The sequence below is a fragment of the Crotalus tigris genome, unplaced genomic scaffold, assembly GCF_016545835.1.
Source record: "Crotalus tigris isolate CLP2741 ecotype Arizona unplaced genomic scaffold, ASM1654583v1 scf7180000017771.5222438, whole genome shotgun sequence".
Lineage (NCBI taxonomy): Eukaryota > Metazoa > Chordata > Lepidosauria > Squamata > Viperidae > Crotalus > Crotalus tigris.
Window position 1 is genome coordinate 4,371,186 of NW_024096622.1, and position 26,859 is coordinate 4,398,044.

Sequence of the window (26,859 nt, forward strand, 5' to 3'; positions counted from 1 at the left end):
CAATAGAATATAATCCAACCAGTATTTTAAACTTTAAAGAGCCAATTTTAACAAACTCAGAGAGAGCCTAAGCAAAATTTCATGAATAAAAATCCTAAAGGGGAAAAAAAAGTCAAACACTGGAAAATATGATCATAAAAGCCCAGTCCAACACAATACCACTAAAAAAGTAAAACAAAAAATCCAAGAAGAAACCAGCATGGTTGCACAAAGAACTCTCTGACAAAAAGGATAAGTACAAAAAATGGAATGAGAGACACTTAACTAAGGCAGAATATCAGCAGATAAACAGAATCAGCAAAGATGAAATCAGGAACACAAAGGCTCAGAATGAACAAAGACTTGCATCAACAGTCAAAAACAATAACAATTTTTTTTCAACATATAAATAACAAGAAAAAAGTCAAAGAAACAGTCGATCCACTAAAGGGAGAAGATGGCAAGGAAGTAACAGACAATAACAATAACAGAGAAAGCATAGGTGCTTAACTCATTCTTTGCATCAGTCACGCAAAAAGAAACTATACCAACCTACCAAAAACATAACTGTAAAAAAAAATTAAAATAAGCAAGAAAATGGTAGGAGGACACTGTCTGACCTTGATGAATATAAATCACTGAGACTTGATGGATTCCATCCCAGAGTTCTAAAGGAGGTGGCAGATGTTATCTCAGAACCATTCTATCATATCTTTAAAAAATCTTGGAGCACTGGGGAACTACCAGAGGATTGGAAAAGAGCTGATGTGGTTCCCATCTTCAAAAAAAGGGGAAAAAACAGACCCAGGAAATTACAGACCAATCAGCCTAGCATCAATACCTGGGAAGATACTTGAAAATATAATAATAAAAAAAGATCTGTGAACATATAGAAGCAAACGAAGTTATAACTAGAAGCCAGCACAGATTTTTTAAAAACAGATCATGCCAAACCAATCTTATTTCATTCTTTGACAAAGTGACTAAATTAACAGACCAGTGAAATGCTGTGGATATGGTATATTTAGACGTCAGCAAGGCATTTGACAAAGTAGACCAGAACCTACTTCTTGATAAGCTAGAAAAATGTGGGATAGACAACATCACCATCAGATGGATTTGTAACTGGATGACAAACCGTACACAACGAGTAGTCCTTAATGGTACTACATCTACATGAAGAGAAGTAAGTAGTGGGATACCACAAAGTTCTGTCTTAGGCCCAGTACTCTTCAATATTTTCATAAATGACTTAGATGAGGGAATAGAAGGGGAACTCATCAAATTTGCTGATGACACTAAGCTGGCAGGAATAACCAACATCCCAGAAGACAAGCTCAGGATCCAAAAAGGTCCTGAAAGACTTGAACAATCAGCCCTATCCAACAAAATGAAATTTAATGTGGACAAAAGTAAGGCTTTATACCTGGTCAGAAAAAACCAAAGGTACAAGTACAGATTAGGCAAAACCTGGCTCAAAAACAGTAACTGTGAGAGGGACCTTGGAGTCTGAGTGGATGATCACTTAAACAGTCCTGGGTTGTATAAACAAAGGCATAGAATCAAAATCACATGAAGTATTAGTACCGCTTTATAAAGCCTTAGTAAAACCACACCTGGAATAATGTAACCAGTTTTGGTCACCACATTACAAAAAAGATGTGGAAAAAGTACAAAGAAGAGCAATTAAGATGATTAAAGGCCTGGAGACTAAAAGATATGAAGAACGGTGTTGGCTAATCTAAAGAAAAGAAGAAACAGGGGTGACATGATAGCAGTATTCCAGTATTTAAGGAGCTGCCATAAAGAAGAGAACATCAAACTATTCTCCAAAGCACCAGAGGGCAGGACAAGAAACAATGGTTGGAAACTAATCAAGGAGAGAAGCAACCTGGAATAAGGATAAACTTCCTAACAGTTAGGACAATTAACCAGTGGAACATCTTGCCTTCAGACATTGTGGGTGCTTTATCACTGGAGGTTTTTAGGAAGAAACTGGACAGTCACGTGTCTGAAATGGTATAGGATCTCTTGCTTGAGTAGGGGGCTGGACTAGAAGACCTCCAAAGTCCCTTCCAGCTCTATTCTGATTCTGATTCCTTTTCTGTACTTTATATAATGTTGCTTACTCTGAAAGTGAATAGCATGCTGTTTATGTATGTACTGTATTTAATCCTAGTTGTTGTTTTTCTTTCACAACAACTAGCTCTTGATAAATAATGTTTGTTTTCCCATTCCCAAGTTCCTAGAGAAGAAATAAGAGTGGTTTATATAGGAAATTAATCTTTTTTGCTCTTGCTCTTGTAATCCAATGCTTTTGAACTCCTCAGGGAAAAAAAAACAAGGGCTATGCATAGTGCTTGAATAAAATATATTATTATGAACTACAGTAAGCACATTTCAACATTACTTCTCACTCACTGCCAATCAAAGAAATGAATAAACTTTTCATTTTAATAGCAAACACATGCAACACTTCTCAATCTTTTGCTTATGTTAAATGTTTGTGCTCAAAATAGGCAACAGTTTTAGAATGCTTTGTCCTATGCTAGCCCTGGACACACAGAAATATAAAAGTGATTGTTCTATTTCAGTACTAAGAAATGTTTTTCAGTAATTGACCTTAACGTATGAGGCAATTCAATAGTAACACATAACCCTTTTTTCTACTTTGCATTCCACCTGGAGCCATCACACTGTGCCAGTTGGAGAAACTAAACAAGTGCTGGATGCAGCAGATGTGAAAGGTGATAGGTCAGTAAAACTTTTCAAAATATTTTTATTACAAACACAGCATTCATAAACTGCTGTGACTATGTAGCAAATCGTTACCACAAATTCATCTGCTGTCATAATATTTTGGAGGTCACTGATACTTTGCTCTAATAAAACTTTTATATTAGGATCCTAGTAGCAGTTATTAAGATAATATTTCAACAGTTCTGTTAAAGGTTAGGCAAATCTTCCTTCATAAAAAGCTATATTGTTTTGATAATATGGAAATTAAAATTCTAGTACATGTAGAGCACGGATGTCAAACTCGCGATGTCACGTGACGTATTGCAACTTTTTCCCCACTGTCAGCAAAGGGGTGGGCGCGGTTTTGGCATGATGCATCTGGCCCGCAGGCCAGCAGTTTGACACCCCTGATCTAGAGGTTACCAGCTTGGAGAAGAGAGATTCACCTTCATGGCCTAATTAACCTCAGCAAGCAAAATAGCCTTCTATGTTGAACAGGAGCAACAGTAACACTTTGATAGCAACTATGCAAAGACTAACTCTTTCCAGTCAAAAATAAGCACATTTACCACTTCAGTATTTTTAAATTCTAAAGGCATCCTGTTTAGTGCTCTTATGAAAATGTTGCATTTAAAACTAGAAAAAGTACCTTAAAAGTGCTGCGCTTTTGCTTTTTTTGCCAAAGAGAGAATAGATTATTCTCATAAGAACTAGAAAACTGAAGTTTCTTTGTGAAAAAAAAGAGAGAAGAACTAATTCCTTGTTTTCTTCAAATCCTATTTAAAATAATTTTTACAATCACTGAGTAAAATAGACACAATAATAACTTTTATCAAGATGCAAAATTAGCAAAATATGCCATCAACCTCATTAATTTTCACAATTAGGGGTTATTGTAGGCTTTATATAACACAAATGTATATTCTTATCTCATAAGAGACTTTTTTCATTGTTTTTACAAGAGTGTGCTCTCAAAGCCACATACCTAATTGAACTGAAAGTTAACATTCTTAACTGTCTCTGGGGAAACCTTGCAAATTCTAAAACTGTTGTTGAAATGTTGCTATATATGGATCTTCCTTCAAAGACAAACATATTGTTTGTAACGCTTTAACTTAAAACAATTGTAATGCTTAACTTAAAACACATGTTCTATTATAGATACAATTTTTGAAACAGGAATCTGTATTTTTTAAAAAACTATCTGACACGTACCATTGTGATAAATATTTCTCGATACTAATTTCTTGCATGCTTTGTTGGGGACTTGAATTTACAGTATGAGATACTTCCTCTCAAGGATCAAAAATATTTTAGTACAAGCCTGGACCAATATTACAATTACATCTTCAGGGACTAATTGTTCCTGTATCGTATAGTCATCTTCTATAACAAAATATTATAGAATTAAGACGGAATCCAGTATAAAATAGAAGATTGAAAGAGAGCTCTTCCATTAGGAAAGAAAAATTGTTAAAGCATTATGGATAAAATCAAACTTGTCGTGCAAAAGAAAAAAAAAGCACAAAATAAGCCCAGTCACGTTTATCTCATTATTAGGAAAGTTCTGGACTCAGAATACATCAATCATGAATGTTTTATTCACACAGGTAGCTTTATATAACCTTTTTTTCCAAATGAAGAGGGTTAAGAAAAAAAAATGGAGTGACAGCAATAGAACTTAAAACTGAGTAAGTTTTAAAAACATGCATTTAGGCTAACGAATTCAAAGCAATGTTTTATTAATTACTTCATATCCAAACTGAGAAAAGACATATATCACACTAAGAGTAAACAACACAAGTGGATATTGTAGGTTGTTAGGAGCCAACACAGCAAAAAAGTTGAAGGTATTCAAGTCATGTCTTTTCATAGAGTTCTATACCTTAGTAAACAGCTTTAGTTAAGTGAAATGAAACATGTGATTTGTTAAAAACAAATGAAAGTTGAACTTTTCAGAGTAATGTTACATTCCATAAATTCCATGCTGTGTGGGGTAAGAACTTAAAACCAGCTTGCTGGATCACAACATTCATTTATATAGTTCAGCAATCTAACTTGAAAACTAACCAATAAGATATTTCTGCAAGTTCATAGGCAAAGCATAAAGATGACGACCATCATCTAATTATTCCAGACATCCTGTATTTATATGTTTACTGCTTTTGAACATATGATCTTCCATTCTTATCTACTACTGTATATTAAATAGCTACTGACAGGTTTATTTTCCTTGCTCATAATTTTCTAAAACTCTTTGCATTACCATACCTTATGATATGTAATTCTATAAAATAACTTTGTTAAATGCATTTTTGTCTTTCTGGACTCTATTATCAACAGTTTCAGCCAATAAACCTTAATTCACACTGCACAGAAATTATGCTTCCAAGAGCATAATGTTGTTGTTGTTAATTGCGAAGTCGTGTCCGACCCATCGCGACCCCATAAGCATAATGTAGTATAAATATGATGCCTATTCCCTTAATATGAATTTTTAATAATCCTATCCTGCAATACTTGTAAATATTAATCTATACCTATTTTTCAGTAAACATTCTGGTTTTTCCATGTTTATGCATTAGTTGTTATAATATGTTGACTTTATATCATCTCTTTTATATTTGTGTTTACAAATGGATATCTGTCATTTTTATACTAATCCATTAGATTTTTTTGTGCAAAATCTGTTTTTAAAAGAATTCTTTTTCTTTGAAAAAGTAAATTGTGAGTCTATGAGAATGAATTGAAACATTATGTGATGTAGGTTTCTAAAATAGAGAAAAGTAGCAAGTGATATACTTCAAAAATGACTAAACTTCATTGGCCCAAGGCAATACTAAGTCAAATGATGAAAAGCCTTACAATTCCACCAAAAATACATAGCAAAATTATGATGTTAAAATTATGGGCGAAGCACAATTCACATAATACATTAAATTCAAACCACAAGCATTAATATTCCTTAGTGTGATGTGTGAACCAGACCACAGAGTTACAGGACATTATCCTATTACAGGATATTAGAAAGTAACAGAGAAGCCTTGTTGAAAATAACTGAAATGCTCTACAGATATTACTGGCATAGAACATAGTGTTGCTTGGTGTTCTTATCTAGACAAGGACTAATTACACAGTGTACCTATGTGGTATTGTACACAATTTAAGTAGAACGTTTTTAAAGATAGTGATTTAGTATATTTGATACAATATTGAAACAATAAAATGGGAATTGCTTCAGAGTGTCTTTCTTTTTCAGAAGAAATATATATTAATTTTAATCTAAAACTTTCTAGTTTAAATAGGAACTATAGATTGAAAAACATATTGAAGTAATATTGTGTTGAGACATCAATGCAGAAACTTACCCACAAAAACGTGAGTTACAATAAGACAAGCAGATGTTCCTGAAAGATTTCCTCATCATTCAGTGTTAAGAAAAGGACGATCACCAGAGCCTACAGTTACAAGTATTTAAATAAGGTATATCCTACTTCAAGCCATCATTTATTCTATGTCCTTATTAGGACATGCAGTTGAGTAATAAAAAGGCAAATATTTCACTCCTACATTGAACGATGGGAACTATTATTTAAAAGTTTTAGTAGATGAGTTGGTTATAGGGGAAAATTACAAAGCAAAGGTTATATTTGGACAAACTAGTTTTAGAAATGCTAATAGGAAATGCTAAACTACAAATTTTAAAAAGATATTGCTTTGGTTAGTTTATTTTTATTTATGCATTTATTTTTATTTCGTATTTCTAAACTGCTCAGGTCCCTCAAAAAGAGGCTCTGGGCAGTGTGCAATATAATATAACCTATAAAAAGTATAAAAATAACATTAAAATTAAAAATTGAATTAGGATTAAAACAATTAATGATAAAATAATGACAATTAAACATCAAAAAGAAAAAAAATGCTAAGATGGCCATTTAACGTTGGAGTATAACAGGTGGGGAGGTTCTCAGGGGACTAGCCAACCCCATGGTTGCAATGTCCTCAGTATCCCCCATGCAAGACTGCAGAGCCAAGTTTTGACCCCTTTGCAGAAGGCCAAGAGATCAGAGGCTTTCCTGGTCCCATGTAGGGTTTTATAGGTGATGACCAACACCTTGAACTGGACCTGGAAACAAACTAGCATCCAGTGCAATTCGCTGAGCAAGGGTGTTATATGTGGTCTTCTTATGAACCCAGTATGGCTCTACGTCCACACTCTGTACCAGCTGAAGCTTCTGGAAACTTTTCAGGAGTAGCCCCATGTTGCAATAGCCCGATTGGGAGATTGCTATATTTCTGTATAGACCATAATGTATAAATTATTCTCAAGATCTGGATGCATGAAATTATTTCTAGCAGTTAATTAATCAGGCATCTTCTTAATCATGAAAATACTATGAAGTGCTTGCAGATGAATATATTAAAAATTCTTCATACTGAATAGGCAAAGGTGGAAGAACCCAAGCATATGAATACTGAGGTAAAATCAGAACAATTTTCAGTTTCTTTTATACTTTGTACATTCATACATTCAGACAGAAGATTGATTTACTTGGAAACATGACTGATTTTTCAAGCATTAAAATATAGCTTCAGAATATAGCTAGAGGCAAAGATTTGGAGAATGTATATCAAACTATCATCAAAACTGTCTCAGGTATTGTGTTTAGCCATATGAAAAGACTGGATGGGATTAGCTGAGTGGATTAAACTGCGGGTTCAGTTTTCCCATAATTTTAAGCTTTCTTCAGTCTGGCACTTTCCAGATGTATTGGAATGGCAATATTCAGAATTCTCAGCTACCCGTTAGTAATTCTATATAGGAACTATGGAAATTATAATCTCAGCATATTTAGAACTTTCCACTTTAGGAAAAGCTTGTTTAATTCTGTTGCAGAGCACATAGATTCAATCTCTAAAAAGTGCTTCAAGCTGTAAAGGAGAACAAGTATAATATCTGTTTGCTTAACCAGTGGCACGTTTTCTGGCGTCATGCAAGAAACTGTATTTTAACACTCCATAGTACCTTTTAGAGATAAAATTTTGAACAATATCCCTTGCTGCAATCACTGTACAAAAAGAAATTCTTACACAATTCATAATATCATAGATTGTCAGTTTGGATTCTAATCTAACAAGCCCATTAGAAAGCTTCTTTCTCAGAGCAATCTTGGTAATCTGCCTCTGACCAGATTTCAAATATTATGTTGTGTTATGATTTAATCATAATTTACAGAATCAACCACAACTGGATAAGCTTTCAATATATACTGAACCATAAACCATAGTTTGAAAACTATAATTGCTAGATTTACAGAGCATTCTAAACTAAAACCAAGAAATAATGTGAATTAGTTATGGGTTAGTTAGAAGTATGAACCCTGCCATTAACTCTTGTAAGAGGTGGGAGATACTCTGCCCTAAGACATAATGGTATCCAGGAGTATGCAATCCAATGTCCCTGTATTTATACTTTAAAATGTCCAATTGTCTAGTATCTGCATAATCTTCTTAAGCTTTCTTCTCTTACCTACAAGATAATGACTACAGTTTCTTCCCTCTAAAAATTAAAAAAAAAATCTTCTATTTTGATTTCGTTCTACAAATTTGCAAAAAAGAGGCAAATCTCAAAATGGGTTGATAAATCAAAATTCCAACATAGTGTCCAAAGGAAAAATGAACATTAGCAAATTTCTCATATATATTTGGGAAAATCTCACATGCTTTCACATTATGTTCGTATGGTTGCAAAAGGAATTTCCTGAAGCTGTGAGGTAACTATATTTTGTGAACATTTTGTTTCAGATATATATTATGCAATTTCCCCAAAACACCAAATGGTGAATTACAGTACCTTCACAACAGAAATAATTCCTATGGCATCTTAAAAGTAGTAAATATACCATCATCTGATCATGCTCTTACTAAAGCATCCAGAATAAATTTCATTGTCTAAACTAAGGAATTACATGCCTAAGCAAAGCAGCTTCCACCCTGACAGTAATGCTTATCTTTGCAGCAGTGGCCTAGTTCACACATATTAAGTCACAAGATCATATATTTAGCATATTATGCTAAATCAGGGACATTATGGTTAAATATAATATGTAAACCACTTATCCATTAACTGTGAGCACAGAGACAATATTTTTTTGTTTATTTGTAGTAGAAGTTGGAAATATATTAAAGTGAAAATCTGGTGTATGCTCAAATCAGAAATCCAGGAAGCTGTTTCAGAAGTTGAATTTTGACAATGTGTATTTTGAAAATCTGTCTATTTTATTTATATACCATATGCTCCTGGTACAAACCAGAAATCAGGAAGCAGGATGAGGATATTAGGGCATATTTTCTCCACATAAGAATGCTTGATTACGACTAGAAAAGCAAGGGAATAAACCAGAGTTAAATGTTAACATTCAGTACTGTAAAATTTAGCAAAATACACCAATGGCACAGAAAATCTCAGAACATCATTCTGAAAAGCTTAATAAGCGATTATGGACTGTTAAAATAAAGATTGACTATAAGGGACAACACATATAAGGTTTTTAATCTTAATGGGCGTGCTAGTTAAATTAGTATGATTTGCCTATCAACAAACACTAGAAAGAAACTATAACATAGCTTTCTCCAATGTGATGAATTCCAGATATATAAAGGCTCAGACAACTTTGAAGACTGAGTTTCCCAATACATATTTTGCACTGTGACACTGAATGTTGGATAGTACATTTCAGAATGAAAAAAGTTAACATCATCATCATCATCATCTCTACTTATTTATATGACTCTTATATCACAAGATGCCCAAGTTATATGCTACTTATAGCTGTTCATAAAAAGCCATAGTTAAAAAAACTGGAGAATGCTTGGCACTTGTTCTGGCTTTTTATTTCAGAGTTACAGCATGAACCACCCCAATTAATAACAGCTGTTATATTTCTTAATAATGAAATAACATTGTGTGGCAAATTGGCAACTTTTTTAAAAGTGACAAATAGTCATTCTTTCTATTCATTTGGGATAAATGTTAACAGCTGAAACTCTCTGCTCTAAGCAAGGCCTTAAAATTCAAATTAGTAATACAATATGATTATCTGTCCTCATTTTCTGTTCAACCCATGTGGTATTTGATTATGAAAAGCTGAACCTACAGCAATTACAGGCTTACATGAGTTTCAAAACCATTATACCCATTACAAACAGTACACCACCATCTCATTTGTCTTTTCAGCACTGTAGTGAGATTCATACAAAACCACTATGTATACTGAAAGTAGGTTTAAATCACTCTTTTCCCTAATATAAATTAGTTGTTCAAATGGAAAATCTACATTGCAATCTTAGTCTTCAAATAAGCCATCTGACATACGTACAGATAATGACAATGGAAGTAGGTATCTGATGTCCAAATAAACTTCTGCAGGACATGTGAACTTTTAAATATTTTTGCTTGCATAATGCTACACTTTGTTAGAGCAGTCAGTATGCATGCTTGTTTAGAAGAATTAGAATGTCAAGAATGTCAAGGAATTTTGATTTAAATCAGTAGTTATTTAACTTTAGTGATTTAAATAATGATTATTAATAATTTTCTTTAAGCAGATTCTGCAAGGGGCAGGGGGTGAGTTTCGATGATCTCTGGAGTGTTTGAGGTTTATGATTCTGTTTAGATTGATTACAAACTTATATAGGAATAAATCCCACTGGTGCAGAATGCTTCTCAGCAAATATACACAGAACTATGCATTAAATTGTTAATCACCACATCTGGTTTTACCACAAAAATTAGATGTAGTCCATTTATGTTTTTTCCCCCCACGATCTAATTTCATTGTGCTATAATTCTTCCCACCAATAAATTCCATGCCAGTTTCTGGTTTCCATAATTGATGGAATGATCTCTTAAAGTCACCTGGAACTGAGATACAAATTTTATGGCTCAGTTTGCAGACGTAATGCTTTTACTTTTTTCATTTTTAACAAAGTAAGATCAGAACAACTCACATGCAGGAAAAGCTAATATCACAGAAACTATTTTTAAAAGACCATTCTTTTTAAAAAACCCATAAGGGTATTCTATCTCCATTAAAGATGGTCAGGGAAATTTTATCACATCTTGAGAAGATGCCTGGTTCCCTTAATCATCTGAGACATTGCTTACTCAGAACTTACCACTCTGGGTTTATCCAGGGTCTGCAGGAAGGCTGGACTGTGGTCCAAAGATCGCTCAGGATCACTGGAGATATCTTCTTCAGATTCTTCCCAGGATGAGGAAAAGCCAGTGGAAGAAGCTGAGGAAGAAGACAGCTTCCTGATTGGCATGTCCTTTGGGGGGGCTGCTCCTGTTTTTTCTTCCTCCTCAGCATCCAGGTCTGTCACAATAACAGCAGGTATGCTTGCACTCCCACAGCAGCTCCCCCCTTCCACTAGGGACTGTCTAGGTTGTGGTAGAGTTGCAGAGGTCCCTGAGGGAAGCTGCTGTTCTTGCAGCCCAACAGCATGGGCTTCAGCCATAGTCTCAGACCAAGACTGCTTTTCAGTGAACGTCAAAGCGAACAGGCTGCTGCTACCCTCCTTGCTGTCAGTTCTGGCAAGGCAAGGCGGATCTCCTGAAGGGAGCAGCTCTCCAAGGGGCATCTCTATGGTTCCTGAGCTCTGCCCTCCAGAAAAGTCCCTCCTCCAGAGCCCAATTTCTATAAAGCCTTGTTTCTCACAGCAACTGCTCACCTTGCTTGACCCCTCCAAAAGCTGTGCCTTGCCTTCACCTGGCTGCATCACAATGCTCATCTCATCAGAGCCACCAGTTTCCTCACAGCTTCCCCTGCTCTCCATATCTTTGGAATCTTTTTCTTCTAGAGGCTCACTTCTCACCTCAAAGCCCTTCCTCCCAATAGGCCACAGACCCCTTTCCGCCTGCCTGGACTCCTGTGCCCTGGAAACCCCATTGACCCTCCCCATCTCATTAGAATTGGGCCCTTTCAACAATGCAGGTCCTTTATCCATTTGATCTGAATTCCACATCCCAGTTTGGGTCCTGCTCTCCATCTCTTCTGAACCCTGTGCTCCAAAGTTCTCTTTGGCCGTTTTTGGGCGCTGTTCTCGGAAGAGCCCGTTTTCTTTCTCAGTAGAGGGTGACACACTGTCCGTTTTTTCCTTGCCCACCACCTGTAATACACGGGTGTCCCCGGAACCCTTCTCTGCCTCTTTCTCTGCCGCCTTCCCACTAGTTTCCAGTCGGAACCAGAGTCTATCGAGCTCCTTGATTCCCTCCTCTATCTCTCGTTGCCTCAACGGGGCATCCTCCGCCAGCTGCAGGGGGAGAGGTCGGCTAGGGGAAGGCGAGTTTCTCCTGGGCAGACGGGGACTCTTTAGAAGGGAAGTGGCGCCCCCCGAACTGTGCGCCTGGATGTGCGCCTCGAACAGCCCCACTTTCTCAACCACCTGCACATTCTGCAGCTCCCGTTGGAGGAGCCGCGACGTCCTGCAAGACTCTTTCCAGCCGGGCGAAGGAGATCGGCTCTGGGGGCTAGTCCAGATAGGGCTGCTGAGCTCTCGAGGGCTCCTCAGAACAGGAGCCTCCTCGGTGGCCGGCGGCGGCTCAGCTGGAGGGAAGAGGAATGCAGTAGGGATGCTGCTGGAACTGCCGCTGCTGCCCAGAGGCAAAGGGCAATAGCTGCTATGCCTCCCGCTTCCACGGACGACTTCAGGCGGCACTTGTCTGCGCGTGGCAGGCGGGGTCTTGCTCCTGCCTCCTCTACGGCCCCCGCTCTTCTCCTCTTGCTCGCCGCTCTTCTTCATGATCACTAGGCTGTTGAGCGCATAGCAGAACACGGCCATAGTAATGGGTCCGGCCGCCGGGGGACAGGCTCCGCTTCCTCCTCCTCCTCTTCCTTCACCCAGGTCAGTTTCTGCCGAACAGCCCACGTCCTCTTAGGAGGGGGCGGCGGCGGCGGCAGCTGCTGCAGCATTGCCCAGGGAACGGGAGACGCGCAGGGGCGATGAGCGGACCCGGGTCCACAGCTCCATAAACACGCAAACTGAATAGAAAAACAAGAGAGAAGCGACAGTGAGCGCGCGAAAACTGAGAAGCTCAAACCAGCCCTGCCAATGGCTGCGGTAGACAGAGTTCGGCCAATGGCTGCAAAGCTCTCACTCTGAAGCCCTGCTGCGAGAAAGATATGAGTTAGCCGCAAAGGTTCAGCCGAGTCCAGCTCCGCCTCTTTTAAAAGTTCATTACGTTGATTGCATATTAACCTGAATCTTTACATAATTCAGATTCTAATTTCAATGCTAAGGTTCAGTCCCAGAATGCACGGAATAATAAAGAAGGACCCTTTATGTGAGTAATAAAGCAAAGATGATCCCCAGATTGCCCCAAGGACCCTTTAGGAAGCCCACAAACCCTGTTTGATCATGCCTGCTAAAAACGGAATAATATAATTTCTCGTAATTTTAACGGTGAGAAACACATCAAGTATTGTAAGCTTTACCTCACTCACTTTGATGATCTATTCTAAACTCCCCTAAAATGCTAAATGCAACGCTTGGCTACAAAAAACGAGAACCTAATCAACTTTGAAGTAAGCTGCTTTACATCCATATATAGGTAAATAAGCTTGTTACATTTTCTACAGAGTTAAAGGAATGAGAGGAAGAAGAAAAGAGAAAACAGAGAGAACAGGCCTGTGAAGACTATGGCAACATAAATTAGAAGCCAAGGCTTAACATCCATTTCCCAGTAGAATAAATAAGCAGATAACACAATTAATAGGTAAATTAAAAGAATGTGTCTGAATCAGTGGTGGGTTTCAGCAGGTGTGGACCACTTCGGCAGAACCAGTAGCTAATTTTTTGTTGCCCAGGCCCAGAATAGATTTCCAAGCGGCATCCACACAAAAACCTGGTTGTTCACATATTTGAATCCCACCACTGCTCGAATGTGTGCCAAAAAAAAAAAAAAATCTCTTAGCAATCACAATCAATATCGAAGGCAAATATACATGTCCCAGGATAATGAAGCAAGATCGAATTTGGGTGGGTCACTGGGACCAGAGATTTACTTTTCCAAGCTTTTGGACTCATGCTGGAGCCCATCTTGAGGGAATTTCTCTTTACTGGAATTCATGCTTTGGGCTGTGAGTTGTGTTTATATGGTGCCTTATATTGGCTGATTGGTGTGTTGATGGGCGGCGATTGGCTGTTGTTTCCTTGTGCTGCCAAGCCCTCAGCTCCTATAATTCCCTGAAGATGGGCTCCAGCATGAGTCCGAACATTTGGAAGAGTAAATCTCTGGCCCTGGTGACCCACCCAAATTTGATCTCACAATCAGTATTCCCTATGATGGAAAAAAAAGCTTAATGGCAAGAAGATTGATCTTCTTGGTCTCCTTGAGTTAGTCTTAAATTCAGTTTTTTTATAAAAGAATAAAAGTACTGATAAAGCTACCAGTTCTGCTTCTCAGGCAAAGCCCCAAGAAGATACTGAGAGGGTCAAGAAATGGAAAAGCTTGAGATTAAAAAAAAAAGCTTAATAATAAATTAGTAGCTAGTGACGCCAACCATCCACATTCTGGCCATGGGTCAGAAAAAAATCAACAGATAGGAAGAAAGTAGCCAAATATCTGAAGTCCTTCCATGAAAACAAAGGAGCAAGTCTGGACCTAAACATGGGTTTTCTCCTGGGAAGGTGGGAGGGAGAAGTCATGGGACTTAGGAAAACCAAAACTTAATACGTATATTTTTTTCTTTTTAAAATGAAAGTAACTATGGGAAGGAATGACAGAAGGCCTTAAATGCTGGCCTCGAAGTTGTGAGAAGTAATGCTGGAAGGCTCATCACTATAGGCTCTAGAAATTGCATCTGAGGAAACTAAAAATAAAATAGATGTTATAATTAAAACAATGGTATTCATAAATATTTGAAACATAAAGTTAGAAATAGAGCTGTAGATTTTCTCCTTAATTCATTTTTCTGTGGTGGAACAGTATTGTGCATCAACACTTTGCTCTTTTACTTTATTTCTCATTACATCACTTTAAACTGTACTTGTGTTCATTTTTACTCCTTATACAGTATTGCCTTAAGGGAAGATACAAAATATGTAGCCTTCTTCCTGGTAGCCATACTGACTGAGAGTGCTGGAAATTGGAGTCATCTTGAAAGTCACAAGACACATTACTGTTTTGTTGGGTTAATTAATTTTTTGAAACTTTCAGTAAATTGTCTCTTTAGTGAAATTGTTGGGATTATACAGGTAGTCCATCAAAAGTTATGATGGACCTAAAAGGGTACTTATGTCCTGGCACCATTGGGCTCCCTCCAGGATCCTGTGATTGTATTTTGGGCACCCGGCAACTAGCCTGCATTTATGGCTATCTGAAGTGTACTGCAGTCACATGATTACAATTGATGACTTTTTGCCTGAAATAGGCATATACTTTCAGTTTCCAGCAAACAACATCCATTGCTGACAAAGGGTTTCTTAATGACTGCAGATTTTGCTTAACAACTACAGAATTTGCTTTAAGTTCACTTAACAACTACTGTAAAAAAGGCTGTAAAATCAGGCATGGTCACATGATGACCCACTTAATGACTAGCACGATTTACAATAATAATTTCATGCTCAATTATTTGCAAGTCAAAAACAACCTATATTTAGATTAAATTCTATTGAACTGAGTGGGATTTATTTCTAAAATCTGAGAAAGCACAATATATAACTATTTCCTGCTGCAAGGATATATAGTTTTATTAGTATTACATATTTAAGCATGCATTTATATATGTGCTATGCTATTTATGTATTGCACTAGTATAGGCAGATTTGTAACCTTATACATCTGTGTAGTACTGCTTCTCCAAATGAAACCACACCTCTTATTTTAGTATCATTTATAGGCTAAGAATTTTGATTCTGGTGTAACTTAATGCTACGCTTCTATATGAATCTTTGGAAGTTATCCATCTACCTGCATACAAGAATAAAATGTAGATTTTTTTACTTGCTAATAAGTTTGCCTAATTACTATGCTTTGAATATTTAAGTTTGTACACTGTTGAAACTGAAGTAGAATTATATACTGTGCACCATAATTGCTGGCAAGAATAAACCATATTGAATTTTGAATACAGGATTAGCCCAATATGTATTCACATAGTCCATAGTGACCTGATCAAACATCTAGCCAATATGAGGAGATAATGTGAGTTTTTTTAATGAATGAACTAGACAATAAGCATATGCAGGGGTAGTATATAATGTACTGTTGGTTTATGCACTTTTTCTATGATGCTTGTTCTATATCTTTTTAAATGTCCAATTAGAAGAGTGAGGAACCTGATAACTTTAGGAGATGATATTTGATTAAATAAAACAACATAATGTGTAATATATACTATAGTTATTACTTTACAATCTTCTAATCCATACCAAAGAGCTTTGTAGTACTTGGAAGGGGACTATATTTATCACGGGTCTGAACACATTTTTATCAGAAACATGAAAAGCCATGTTCTCTACCCTGGATGACCAAGGTAGATATGGAAATGTGTACTTTTTAAGTTTTTGTTTGTTGTTAAGTCTTAATAGCTGATATGCTGGCTGTAGTGGAGGATGATTCTAAATAAGGTAAAGATGCTAAAACAATATTTAACATTTCCCCTTTTTGTTTTTTTTCCAATTCCCAATTAGTATCTCCATGAAAAAACTATAATGTGGTATTCAATTTAAATAGGAAAGACAAACAGGTTTAACAGCATCTCATCCTGCTCTATGGTACTGACTGAAATTGTCTTTATTTGTTTAATTTATATGTTTCCTGTCTCCCTATCCTGAGTGAGTCCAGGCAGCAACTTACAATAACTTCATTGCTATAATTAATAACTCTTGAAGATAAAAATAATTGCACTCCAGTATTTTCTTTAATTTGGCTTCTTGAAGCTTATCAGTGGATGTAGGCCGCAATAAATTTGATATCAGTCTTCCTTGCATTTTTTTCCATCCATCTCAAATAACAATATATTACCCCATTTATTATCAACCTTGTAAGATTTTTTAAACGCTGGGATCATACTAAATCTTAGAAACACACACAGTATAGAATCCACACCATTAGCATCTTTCTAATGAGGTAAACACTAGCATTGGTAGTGTTACTCTTAAGATTTCTAAGGCTAGGTGTGACTTGTGCAGGTTTTTTTATATAGTAAGCTAATTGGAAATGAACTAAAAAAAAAGTAGCCACTTTCTTTTAGCTATAAGCTGAATTGTTTTGCTACTTTAATTCAGTGATTTGCTTTTCTTTTATCCCACTGAGTAATCTTGTGCAGCTACATATGAGTTCGTAAAGAAGTTGTTCTTTGAACCAAGACTACGCTTGTTTGTAATTATTTCTATGACTTTCTATGATATATGCTTCCAGGCAATGTTTTACAATTGTATAGCAAGCATATTTATAGTTTCATGCACATTTCTTCAACTTTCTCTGACCCATTTTTAAAAAGTTTTCTTAAATTTCTGAAAAGGGTTCATTATCTTGGGAGTCTTTATTCATCTTTTATTCATGTTTTAAATAACTATTTCTCACAATTCCAACAGTTATCATTTCTATGCATGTAATGGTGCACAAAATAATTTATTTGTGGATCTAGTAAATAGGAAGTGTGCTTCAAATGGAATGTAGTTCTTTAGGGTAATGACTTATCTACTGGAAGAAGTAGCAATCATATTGCATACTGGGCAATTTCTGGACTTCTGTCCCTGAATGATTCTTAAAATTACACTAAGTTTGTAAAAAATCGGGTGTCCAGTACGAAAGCAGGAAGGCAGTGGTGTGAGTTAAATATTTTGTAAACATGCTGGACATGGCTGTGCGGTTTGTGTGCAAGCTGAACCCTGTGATGCGTGTCTTGCCCTCATATTATATGGAGGAAACAAATGATGGCAATCTCTATGGAGACCCGAAGATCAGGGCTCTTTTCGCTGTATTGTGCAACAAGAGTTGATTTGGCTGAAGTGCTTCTCTTTCTACGGAAGACAGCTGATAGTTTTGGTATGATGTGTGTGTGTGTGTGTGTGTGTGTGTGTGTGTGTGTGTGTGTGTGTGTGTGTGTGTGTGTGTGTGTGTGTGTGTTTGGAACGTACCCGAAAAAGGCAGCGTGTCAGAGGCACCCCCGCCAAACGAAGGTGCGGTTTACGGTAGCCCTCAATAACGAAAGCTCACTGCCCAACTGAGTTTGGCACTTTTCAGAAGTAGAAGCGGTTTGAAGCTCGTTTCTCGCGACTGATCCATGCCCGTAAAACCTGATTTCTCGCCCGCTACTGATCCCAGCCTAAATCTCCGACCCGGTCTCCAGAAAAGGAGATCGATTTTGACGCAAGAGTTGGAGCTCAGGAAATACGCAAGGATTAGAAATGAGAACGGAGAAATGAGCAAGGATTAAGAGAGTGAAATCGGAGAGGTTGGTCGTACCTGTCCAGGAGAGATTGGTGCACCTTGACTATCCAATTGCCTCGGGAAAAGCTCTAGCCATGAAGACGCGCAGACTTGAAAATTGCTCTAGAAATAATTTCTTCCTCCTGGTCAAGATGTTTAGACGCCTCTCCTGTCCCCGCCTGCGGCGCGTAACTGAAAGACCGAGCGAATTCTATGGTCGGCTGGATCTGTAACTTTATTATTACTGCTATTATTTTAAACTGTTCAGCCGCCGCGATCGTTACTCGCCTTTTCCACCATCACCCTTGCCATTGGCTGTTTCTTCGGTGTTTGTTGAATGTGCGGGAGCGAGAGTAGGGAGGGGAGGGGAGGGGAGGGGGTCGGAAAGCAGGAAGGAAGTTGTGAGCCTGTCTGGGGTTGAACTCAGCGGAACAAGTTTCTTTTCTTTCTTTTTTCTTTTTTTCCTATTGCTTGGCAGGACTGATGGAGGGAAACATTAAAAAAAGTTTCCATTGTTAGCGAGCTCAGAACAAAATCTGCTCCACCCTTTGTGGGTTAAAGATACATCGTCCTTTTTTTTTTCCACTCCTTGTTCCTCCTTACTATGTATAACTTGCTTCAGCTATTTAAAACCTTTTAAATGCTCCAGCTTTTTCAGGAACAAGAGGAGATGCTGGGGTTACTGCTCTGTAGACCGGATCTCCCTTCCAAAGGCCTTCAAAGAGCAAGTGAAAAACTGTGACCCATGTAAGATCATGGATATTTTTCAGGTATAGTGACTATATATCTGTATATCTATTAAAAACCTAAAGTTTCCCTTTAATTTATCTAAACCTTTCAAAAAATTTTATTTTTTATGAGGGAGGGTAGTCATACTGTTACATACTTAAAAGGGAAAGTGGCCCTTTGTGTCAACTGTGTTTAAACCAGTCAGATATCTGGGGGCTGAAGGAGACTCCAAATATGTTTTATCACAGTATCAAATGAAACTAAACACTGGGGAGGCCAGTTACTCTCTCTTAGCCCAACCTAATTTACTAGGTTGTCATTCTGGAGCAAAACAGGAGAATGAAGTTTTATGTATCCCACCATGACCACCTACACAAAAGGCAAGATGTAAGTCTAAGAACTAGATAAATATGTTTAAAGATATTCCCCTGTTCAGTCTGAGCTGGAACTCTATAATTACCTCAACATAAGGCACTTTTCACATTTGAATTATTATTAATTTAAAAACCAGGAATTAAACACATAGATCTTAAAATCCTATCAGTATGATTCACTTCAGGTCAAATATGTTTAGGACAGAAGAGGCTAGTATGACATATACTTTTGTTTAGGGAATCTAAGTAATGGGACCTTGCCCCACAATATGTATTTCTGGTTCTTCTGTTAGAAATGATTCCACCTTGCTATTTCAAAGAAAGAAAAGAGATATTACAAACTTCTTTGATCAGCTTTGCTTAGAAAAAACTTCCATCTGACCTAGAATGATCTACGTATGACATCTGATGTATACATCAAATCAGAAAATGTTGGTCAAATTGTATATACACGTGTGCAAGGTAGTATACATTAACCTAAAATAATCCCAAACTTAAAATCATAAAACAAGTCTTCTCAGTTAAAAAGAAATAGGAAAGATGCCCTGTGTCTCCAGGTTACTGCATAAAATGTGGTCATGTTTATCTATCTCTCAAGATCTGAACTAGTAAGTAAAAAACACTGGTCTATGACACATTATAGTAACATTGGGGGGGACTATAAAATTGGAGCAATGGGAAATTGCCATATATCTTTAAAGATTCCTAGATTAGGAGCATAATTGTTAGTAATTCAGACTCCCATAGCCACAAGGGCAAAGTCCCTTACATTTAATATCCTTATGGACAAAGCGCTGTATTTTGCAATTAAGGCTTTTCTGTAATGAGCAATTGTTATATTGAAGAACTAATCCACTGATTTTGACATTTTTTTAAAAAAACAAAAGTTAAAATAATTTGGAGTCAGTGACATTCACCTGGTGATTTACTTGCATTTATCTGCAGCAAAAAGTGTGTCAATTTAAGGCAGGAATTATTAATATATGTGCTCCCACTCACCTACTCTTATATGTATTTACTTATTTATTTGTATTAAAATATACAAATATGTAACACCCAGAAACTAAAACCAAGATCATGCAATATAAAGCAACAATAAATTCTGGGAATTAACCATACCAAAAATAATGTTAAAAGTAATTATACATCCAGAGGGACAGTTTGGCTACTATAACTTGGGACTGCTGGGGTAAAACTGCTGCATTCAGTAACACTTGGAGGACTGCAGGTTCTCCATACCTTCAAATAGCCTGTAATATTTTGTCTACAAGGTGCTTACAAGCTACATTTCTATGATATACTGTACACATATACTGTATGTGTACACACACACTTCAGTTTAATGGATTGCTTGGGGGAGATGTTCTATTATTCCTAAATTGTTGGTTAAATCAGAATGTGTCAACCATAATACCATTATGCATAATTTCACCTGAATAGTGACAAATACAATAGGAATTATTTTCATTATATTTGAAATCCATTGATTCAAAATATGTATATTTAATAGGGGATGTTATTTTAGCCACACCAGACACTAAGTTTTGAACATTTCTTATTTAATAAATTCATGATTGAAACCTTATCTCTTTTCAAAGCGCAGTTAGATGATTGATCATCCAGAATTCAGAAATTTGCCTTCATTATAAGTATCTACTCTGGCATGACGGAGTTATGCATTAGGGAAATGAGTTGTAGCCGGTGAAATTTGTGCCATAAAGCCTATCCCAAATGTCATGTTATTTTGTTGTTGTTTTTCTACATGTTTTGTCTTTGGAGTAGGATCTGCAATGACTAGCAAGCTACTCTTTGCAGGATCAAACCACATTAAGCAGTTATGGTGTTTTTTTTGAAACATTGTCTTTCTGTTGAAACTGTCTTTCAGTTCCACATTTCCAGGGCAGTTTACATTAGCTGATAAGATCCAGGAAAACAGTTTGCATCAAAAAAGGCAATGCCAAAAACAACCAGAGCTGACATTCTAAAAACATCCAAATTAAAAAGCCTGGGGAATATGCATACTGAGCAATATCTGTCTGTCATAAATCAGTGTCCTCCTGCTTGCTCTCGGACTGCAATCTGTTATGTGCAGTCTCTTCTGAATAACCATATGGGTATTGCCAATCTACTTTTTAGAAGCTGTTCAACTCTATTGTTTCAAAAATGATAATGGTTAAAAGCAACAAATTAGTTTTAGAGGCTCTGTGTATGCAAATGTAAGTAGAGCTGAACAAACGAAAAGATTGAAGATAATATCTATTAATCAAATTTATATGGTCACCCATCCCCTCGCAAAGGAGACTCGGCAGCACACAACAATAAATAAAACAGCCAATAAAATGAGATTAAAATCTTAATAAGAATAAGTACACAGAACAAAGCGGTGGAGAAATTGAGGTGAAGTCATTGTCCATTTATATAGAAAGGACACTGTTGTTTAGTATTTAGAATAGAATCCAACAGTTATGAAGGTCACATATTATCATTTCTTATTATTATTTTTTCTCTTAGCAAACCTATCTCATGAGGTTTTTATGAGAATAACAAATAGAAAGGAGGAACCCTTAATCTCTTTGAAGGAAGGATATGCTAAAAATATAAGAATAAAATATTTACTTAACAGTTATCCTGTCTCTATTCCCATTTTGGGTTTTGTGTGCATGCATGCATGCCCTTTTATATAAAGGCTCATTCACACAAAAGACCCTGCATCATTAGAACTACTAGATCTGGACTGCAAAACTTGTAATGAACCCTGAATGGCAGAACAAAAATAAAGAAGTACAGTAAAGGTAGTCCTCGAATTACAACCGGTTGCTTAGCAACCGTTCAAAGTTACACAAACCCACCTTCCCCAAAGGTAGTTAAGATCCAATTCTGAATTTCTGATTACTGCCTTCCCCCCCCCAGTCACATGACCGCATATCAGGCACTAAGTGACCTGCTCACTTTTACAGCCGTTTTCAGCAACCTGCAGTTACATGACCATGTTTTATAACATTTTTGCTGAAAACTAACATTTACTTCCAGTTTCTGGCAAAATTCACCTTATAGGGAACAATCAATTTGCTTTATGGCTGCAACATTTGCTTTACAACTGATGCAAAAAAGTAACAAAATTGGGTTGGTCATATGGGTGACCTGCTTTACGATTACCATGACTTATGACATGGTAATGGGCAGGCTCCATTACCGTTGAAAGTCAAGGACTACTTGTACTATAGTTCATGCCATTTAGTGGCTGTCTGGAATTTTGTAGCCATAATCTGTAAGCACTGTGCATAAGTAATAGACGGCATATTATACGGGAAACATAAAAACAGGAAATAGAAGATGAGCTCCATCTCTGCTTATTTGTAATTTCCAAGGGATCCTCCTTAGTGCAAGCCTTACACCCAGGAATTGTCTGGTCTATATCTGTGGTCGAGCATTCTGTGAAAGAATGATTTAGATGTATAGATATGCTGTTTTGAACCATGCATTCTTTATTTAGATGGTTCAATCTTAGTGTGACATTTTTTCCCATGATGGTATTTGTGTGGGACAGCACATCTAACCTTTATTATCCTAAACATGTAGTGGATTTCACAGCTGAAGATTGCTATAAGTGAAATATTATAGGAAAATAAATTACAGCAGCTGTCATTTCTCTAAGGGTGTTTTGTGCCCATGTAGTTGGATGGAAATAACACAAAGAGCAAGCAGATGCTGTTAGACAGTAAGAGTTTTCCATTGCTTTTCAGTATTTCTGAAGTTCCATCGCTTTTCGATACATAGATAGATAACCTTTATTGTCATTTTTTACTATGGGTACAATGGCACACATTAAAAATGAAATTTAGTTGCTTGCTATCAAAGTGTACACATACATAAGACACATTTAAACATACGATATACAACATATGTATACACCTATAGCCTTACATAAAGTAACATATAAATATTAATCACTGTCCATCTTGAATACATAATGGAAGGAGGAAACCTTAGAGTTCACAAGGTTAATACTGTATGAAACAAAACTGTCTGAATCTGGCTGCTCTGTTTCGGATACCACGAAGCCTCCTTCCAGAAGGTAACAAAGAAAACAGGTCATGAAGAGGATGTGTAGTGTCCCAGACAATCTTGCGGACCCTGCTCAAGCAACATTTATATGCTATGTCCTGGATGGAAGGGAGGGAACTGCCAATAATCTTTTCAGCCATCCTCACCACTCTCTGCACCGCCTTCCGGTCTGAAGCATTGATGCTTCCAAACCAGACTGTCATGCAATACGACAGGATGCTCTCGATCATCCCTCTGTAGAAAATGGTAAGGACAGGGGAAGGAGGATGTGCTTTTCTCATGCAAAGCAGAAAATGCAGGCGCTGCTGTGCGGCTTCACCAGTGTCTCACTGTTGAGCGATCAAGCCAGCCTACTCGTTAGCTGCACACCCAGAAATTTGATGCTGGTAACCATTTCCACATGTGAATCATTAATGCACAGAGGAGTGTGGCTGTGCCTGCCTTTTCTGAAATCAATGATCTGTTTGGTTTTACCATTGTTTAAAACTAGGCTGTTTTCCTTATACCAGTTCACCAATCCGTTAACCTAGTTCTTATCTGCTCTGGACTATAGAGGTGAAGTAATTATATTATAAAATAACTAATTTTCAGAAGCATTTTAAAAAGCCAAAATTGCATTTTTAAGTATTAAAAATATCCTGGTATAACTTTGCCATCCTAATGCAGGTTCACTTGGTGTAAGACATTGAGTTCAAATGGACGTTTGTTTGGAAATATCTGAATACTAATACTAATCTAATCAGAATAGAGCTGGAAGGGACCTTGGAGGTCTTCTACTACAACCCTCTGCTCAGGCATAAGACCCTATACCAGGGGTGTCAAACTCAATTTCATTGAGGCCCGCATAAGAATTGTGGTTGTCCTCAGGGGGCTGGGTGGGTGTGGCCAGGATGGGTGAGGCCTACTGGGTGGGCATGGATGGAGTGGGTGTGGCCTATTGGGTGGGCATGGCCAGCTCTACATCGTTCGATGTAGAGGTGCCTGTGGGGGCCTGGGCAAGAGTGGGACAGATCTGAGGGTCTCTGGCAGAAGGGGGTGGGACTGGGGCAAGCACCAAGGCATGGTCCATTTCTTCATTCCTCACAAAGAGTGACACCTCCCCAGCATGCACCCAGGGGGCGTGGCCGACACGGCAGGGGCTGGTTCCTCGCTGTTTCTAGACAGCCTTGTGGAGCTAAGACTGAATGCTTTTCAGCATAGATGGCCACTACAAAATTGTACATTGGCTCCCGGCCGGCCTGGACCGGGGCCAAAGCAGCGCGGGTCATTTCCTCACTGCTTCCAGGATGGCTTCGTGGGCCACATGAAACCACTTTGCAGGCCGCATCCGGCCCCTGGGCCTTGTTTGACATGTCTGCCCTATAACATTTCAGACAAATGGCTGTCCAGTCTCTTCTTAAAAATTTCCAGTGATGAAGCATCCCTAACTTCTGAAGGCAAGCCATTCCACTGGTTAACTGTTCTCATTGTTAGGAAGTTTTTCCTTAGTTCCAGGTTGCTTCTCTCCTTGATTAGTTTCCATTGTTTCTTGTCTTGACTTCTGGTGCTTTGGAAAATAAGGTGACCTCCTGTTCTTTGTGGCAGCCCCCCAAATACTGGAATACTGCTATCATGTCACCCCCCTTCTTTTAATAATAAACATCTTTTTTCTTCTTTTCATAATAAACATAATTCTTCTTTTCATAATATACATCGTAATACACATTATGATGTTTTGCCAGGATCTTAGTTTAAATCAGGGGCAATGGCAAAACAGTCCCGATACGTTGCACGACATCACATGACATTGTGAGTTTGACATGTCTGGTTTAAATAATAGTATGCCTTAATGTATTTTGTTGTTATTAATTCTGTGATTTCTATATATATCAGGTTAAAACCTGTTGTACATTTATTATTTTTATTTATAAAATTTAGAATCTTTCCCTTCAATTAGCCAAAGTAAAGCAGTACATCCTAGATAATAGTTTATCATAAGTAAACTAAAATAAATATTTTAAGATCATCACTATTACTGTGTAAGTCATATTGAACTTTCATCTTTAGAATTGCTATGCCATTGATGTTAATTGCTGGGTAAAAGCAGAGAGAGAGAACTGATTGTTCCTGTCCTGCTTGTAAGTTTTCCATAGACATCTGGTTATCCATTTTTGAAAACAGGATGCTGGAATTGAAAAATTACATCAAAGTAATGTAAGTGGGTTTTTGGTCCTGCAACAGGACTTCCCCTTATTCTATCTTTCTCTTTACTTCCTGTATCTCAATCTGTAACCTCTAGCCAGATTTGGGGAGAGCAAGGGAAAAATGGAGGGGGGTGGTGTCTGATCTGCTCTGTGACTGAACAAAACTGCTCTTGCAATCAGAAGAAAAGGTGGCAGCTGTGTAGATTCACAATTAAGACAGGCTAAGGAGGTTTCCTTTGCTAAGGATAATTATTACAGTATAAAAAAGGGAGAAGGGGAGTCTATAATATGTCCCAGGAAATCATTTTCTTCTTTTTCCTCCTTGGATATTTTTCTTCTCTCCTTCAGCTTTGTAGCTCATAACATATGTATATTTTGTGCCATTACTGAAATAATCCACAGCACCTTTTATGGATGACATGAGCTGGAAATTACAGAAAACAGTATGAAAGTTTCCATTGTCTGCAGCTTATTTTGCAGAAAAATAGTAAGGTATTGTGAATGGCTTGTGAGAGAAGGGAATCACTCTGTAACAAAATGGGATGGTGGAAAATTCATATACCCAAGATTTCAAACTGCATTGTGTATTATATATAAATGAATATAATTTGCCATAAGTGGTAATGACTTAATAACAATACCATAAGTTTTTAATTTTATCAATGGGAAAGATCATTCTGAAATCGTATGGCCAACATAACTTTATACATATGTGTTCCTGCTAATTTTGTAAAGCTAAAAACATAAAATTATGAAAATACACTAATTGGTGGTGACAATTTATCATTTTTTTCATAAACAAAATCTAGCTCACAAATTTAAAGCAACAGTTATGAGAATCTCTCAGAAAAGGTGATATTTGGAAAGTTATTTTATTTTATTCCTTTCTGTTAGTTCTTATTCTATTAATTTCAATCACTGACTGACTCCAAAGCGAGTATGGGTAGCTTATAATATAATATACCACACTAACACAATACAAAACAAAATATGTCACTCTATACAAAAACATAGACCAAACACATCTAATAAGAGGCTCCATCCATCTTAATCCAAGGTCTCAGAGTAAACCACTATTTGAAGCATTACGAAATGCTAACGCAGTAGAACCATAAGGATTCCAAGAGAGATCTCATTCGAGAGGGCAAGCACCATGGAAGAGAAGGCATGTTTCCTGAGATGGCACTGTTTAATTGAATCTTGAGTGTGCTAACTTTACCAGCATATACTGGTGAGGCAGAAACCACAGGAGAAAGTTGGTCTCTCAAATCATTTGGCCTTATGCTATGTAAGGCTTTATAGTCGTAATCAGCATCTTGAATTCCATCTGGAAGCATAGAAGAATGGG

The 26,859-nt window shown here is 37.2% G+C and overlaps 2 protein-coding genes across 5 annotated transcripts in view; one reads left to right on the forward strand and one right to left on the reverse strand.

Moving 5' to 3' along the window:
- ITPKB (inositol-trisphosphate 3-kinase B) overlaps positions 1 to 18,492 on the reverse strand; it is a 76,453-nt gene extending 57,961 nt beyond the window's left edge. Inside the window, exons 1-2 of one of the 2 annotated variants that reach the window (XR_005556475.1) lie at positions 18,197 to 18,492; positions 10,897 to 12,761 (exon numbers count right to left, since the gene is read on the reverse strand). Coding sequence is in view for 1 of the 2 variants with exons in the window: in XM_039341733.1 (XP_039197667.1) it covers positions 10,897 to 12,561 (1,665 nt within the window). In the remaining variant the exon portion in view is untranslated. The remainder of the gene's footprint in view (positions 1 to 10,896; positions 12,762 to 18,196) is intronic. The other variant, XM_039341733.1, reaches the window with a different exon arrangement.
- A 292-nt stretch (positions 18,493 to 18,784) lies between these two features.
- PSEN2 (presenilin 2) overlaps positions 18,785 to 26,859 on the forward strand; it is a 51,865-nt gene continuing 43,790 nt past the window's right edge. For 2 of the 3 annotated variants that reach the window (XM_039341736.1, XM_039341738.1), the window contains exon 1: positions 18,785 to 18,930. The gene's annotated coding sequence lies outside the window, so the exon portion shown is untranslated. The remainder of the gene's footprint in view (positions 18,931 to 26,859) is intronic. The other variant, XM_039341739.1, reaches the window with a different exon arrangement.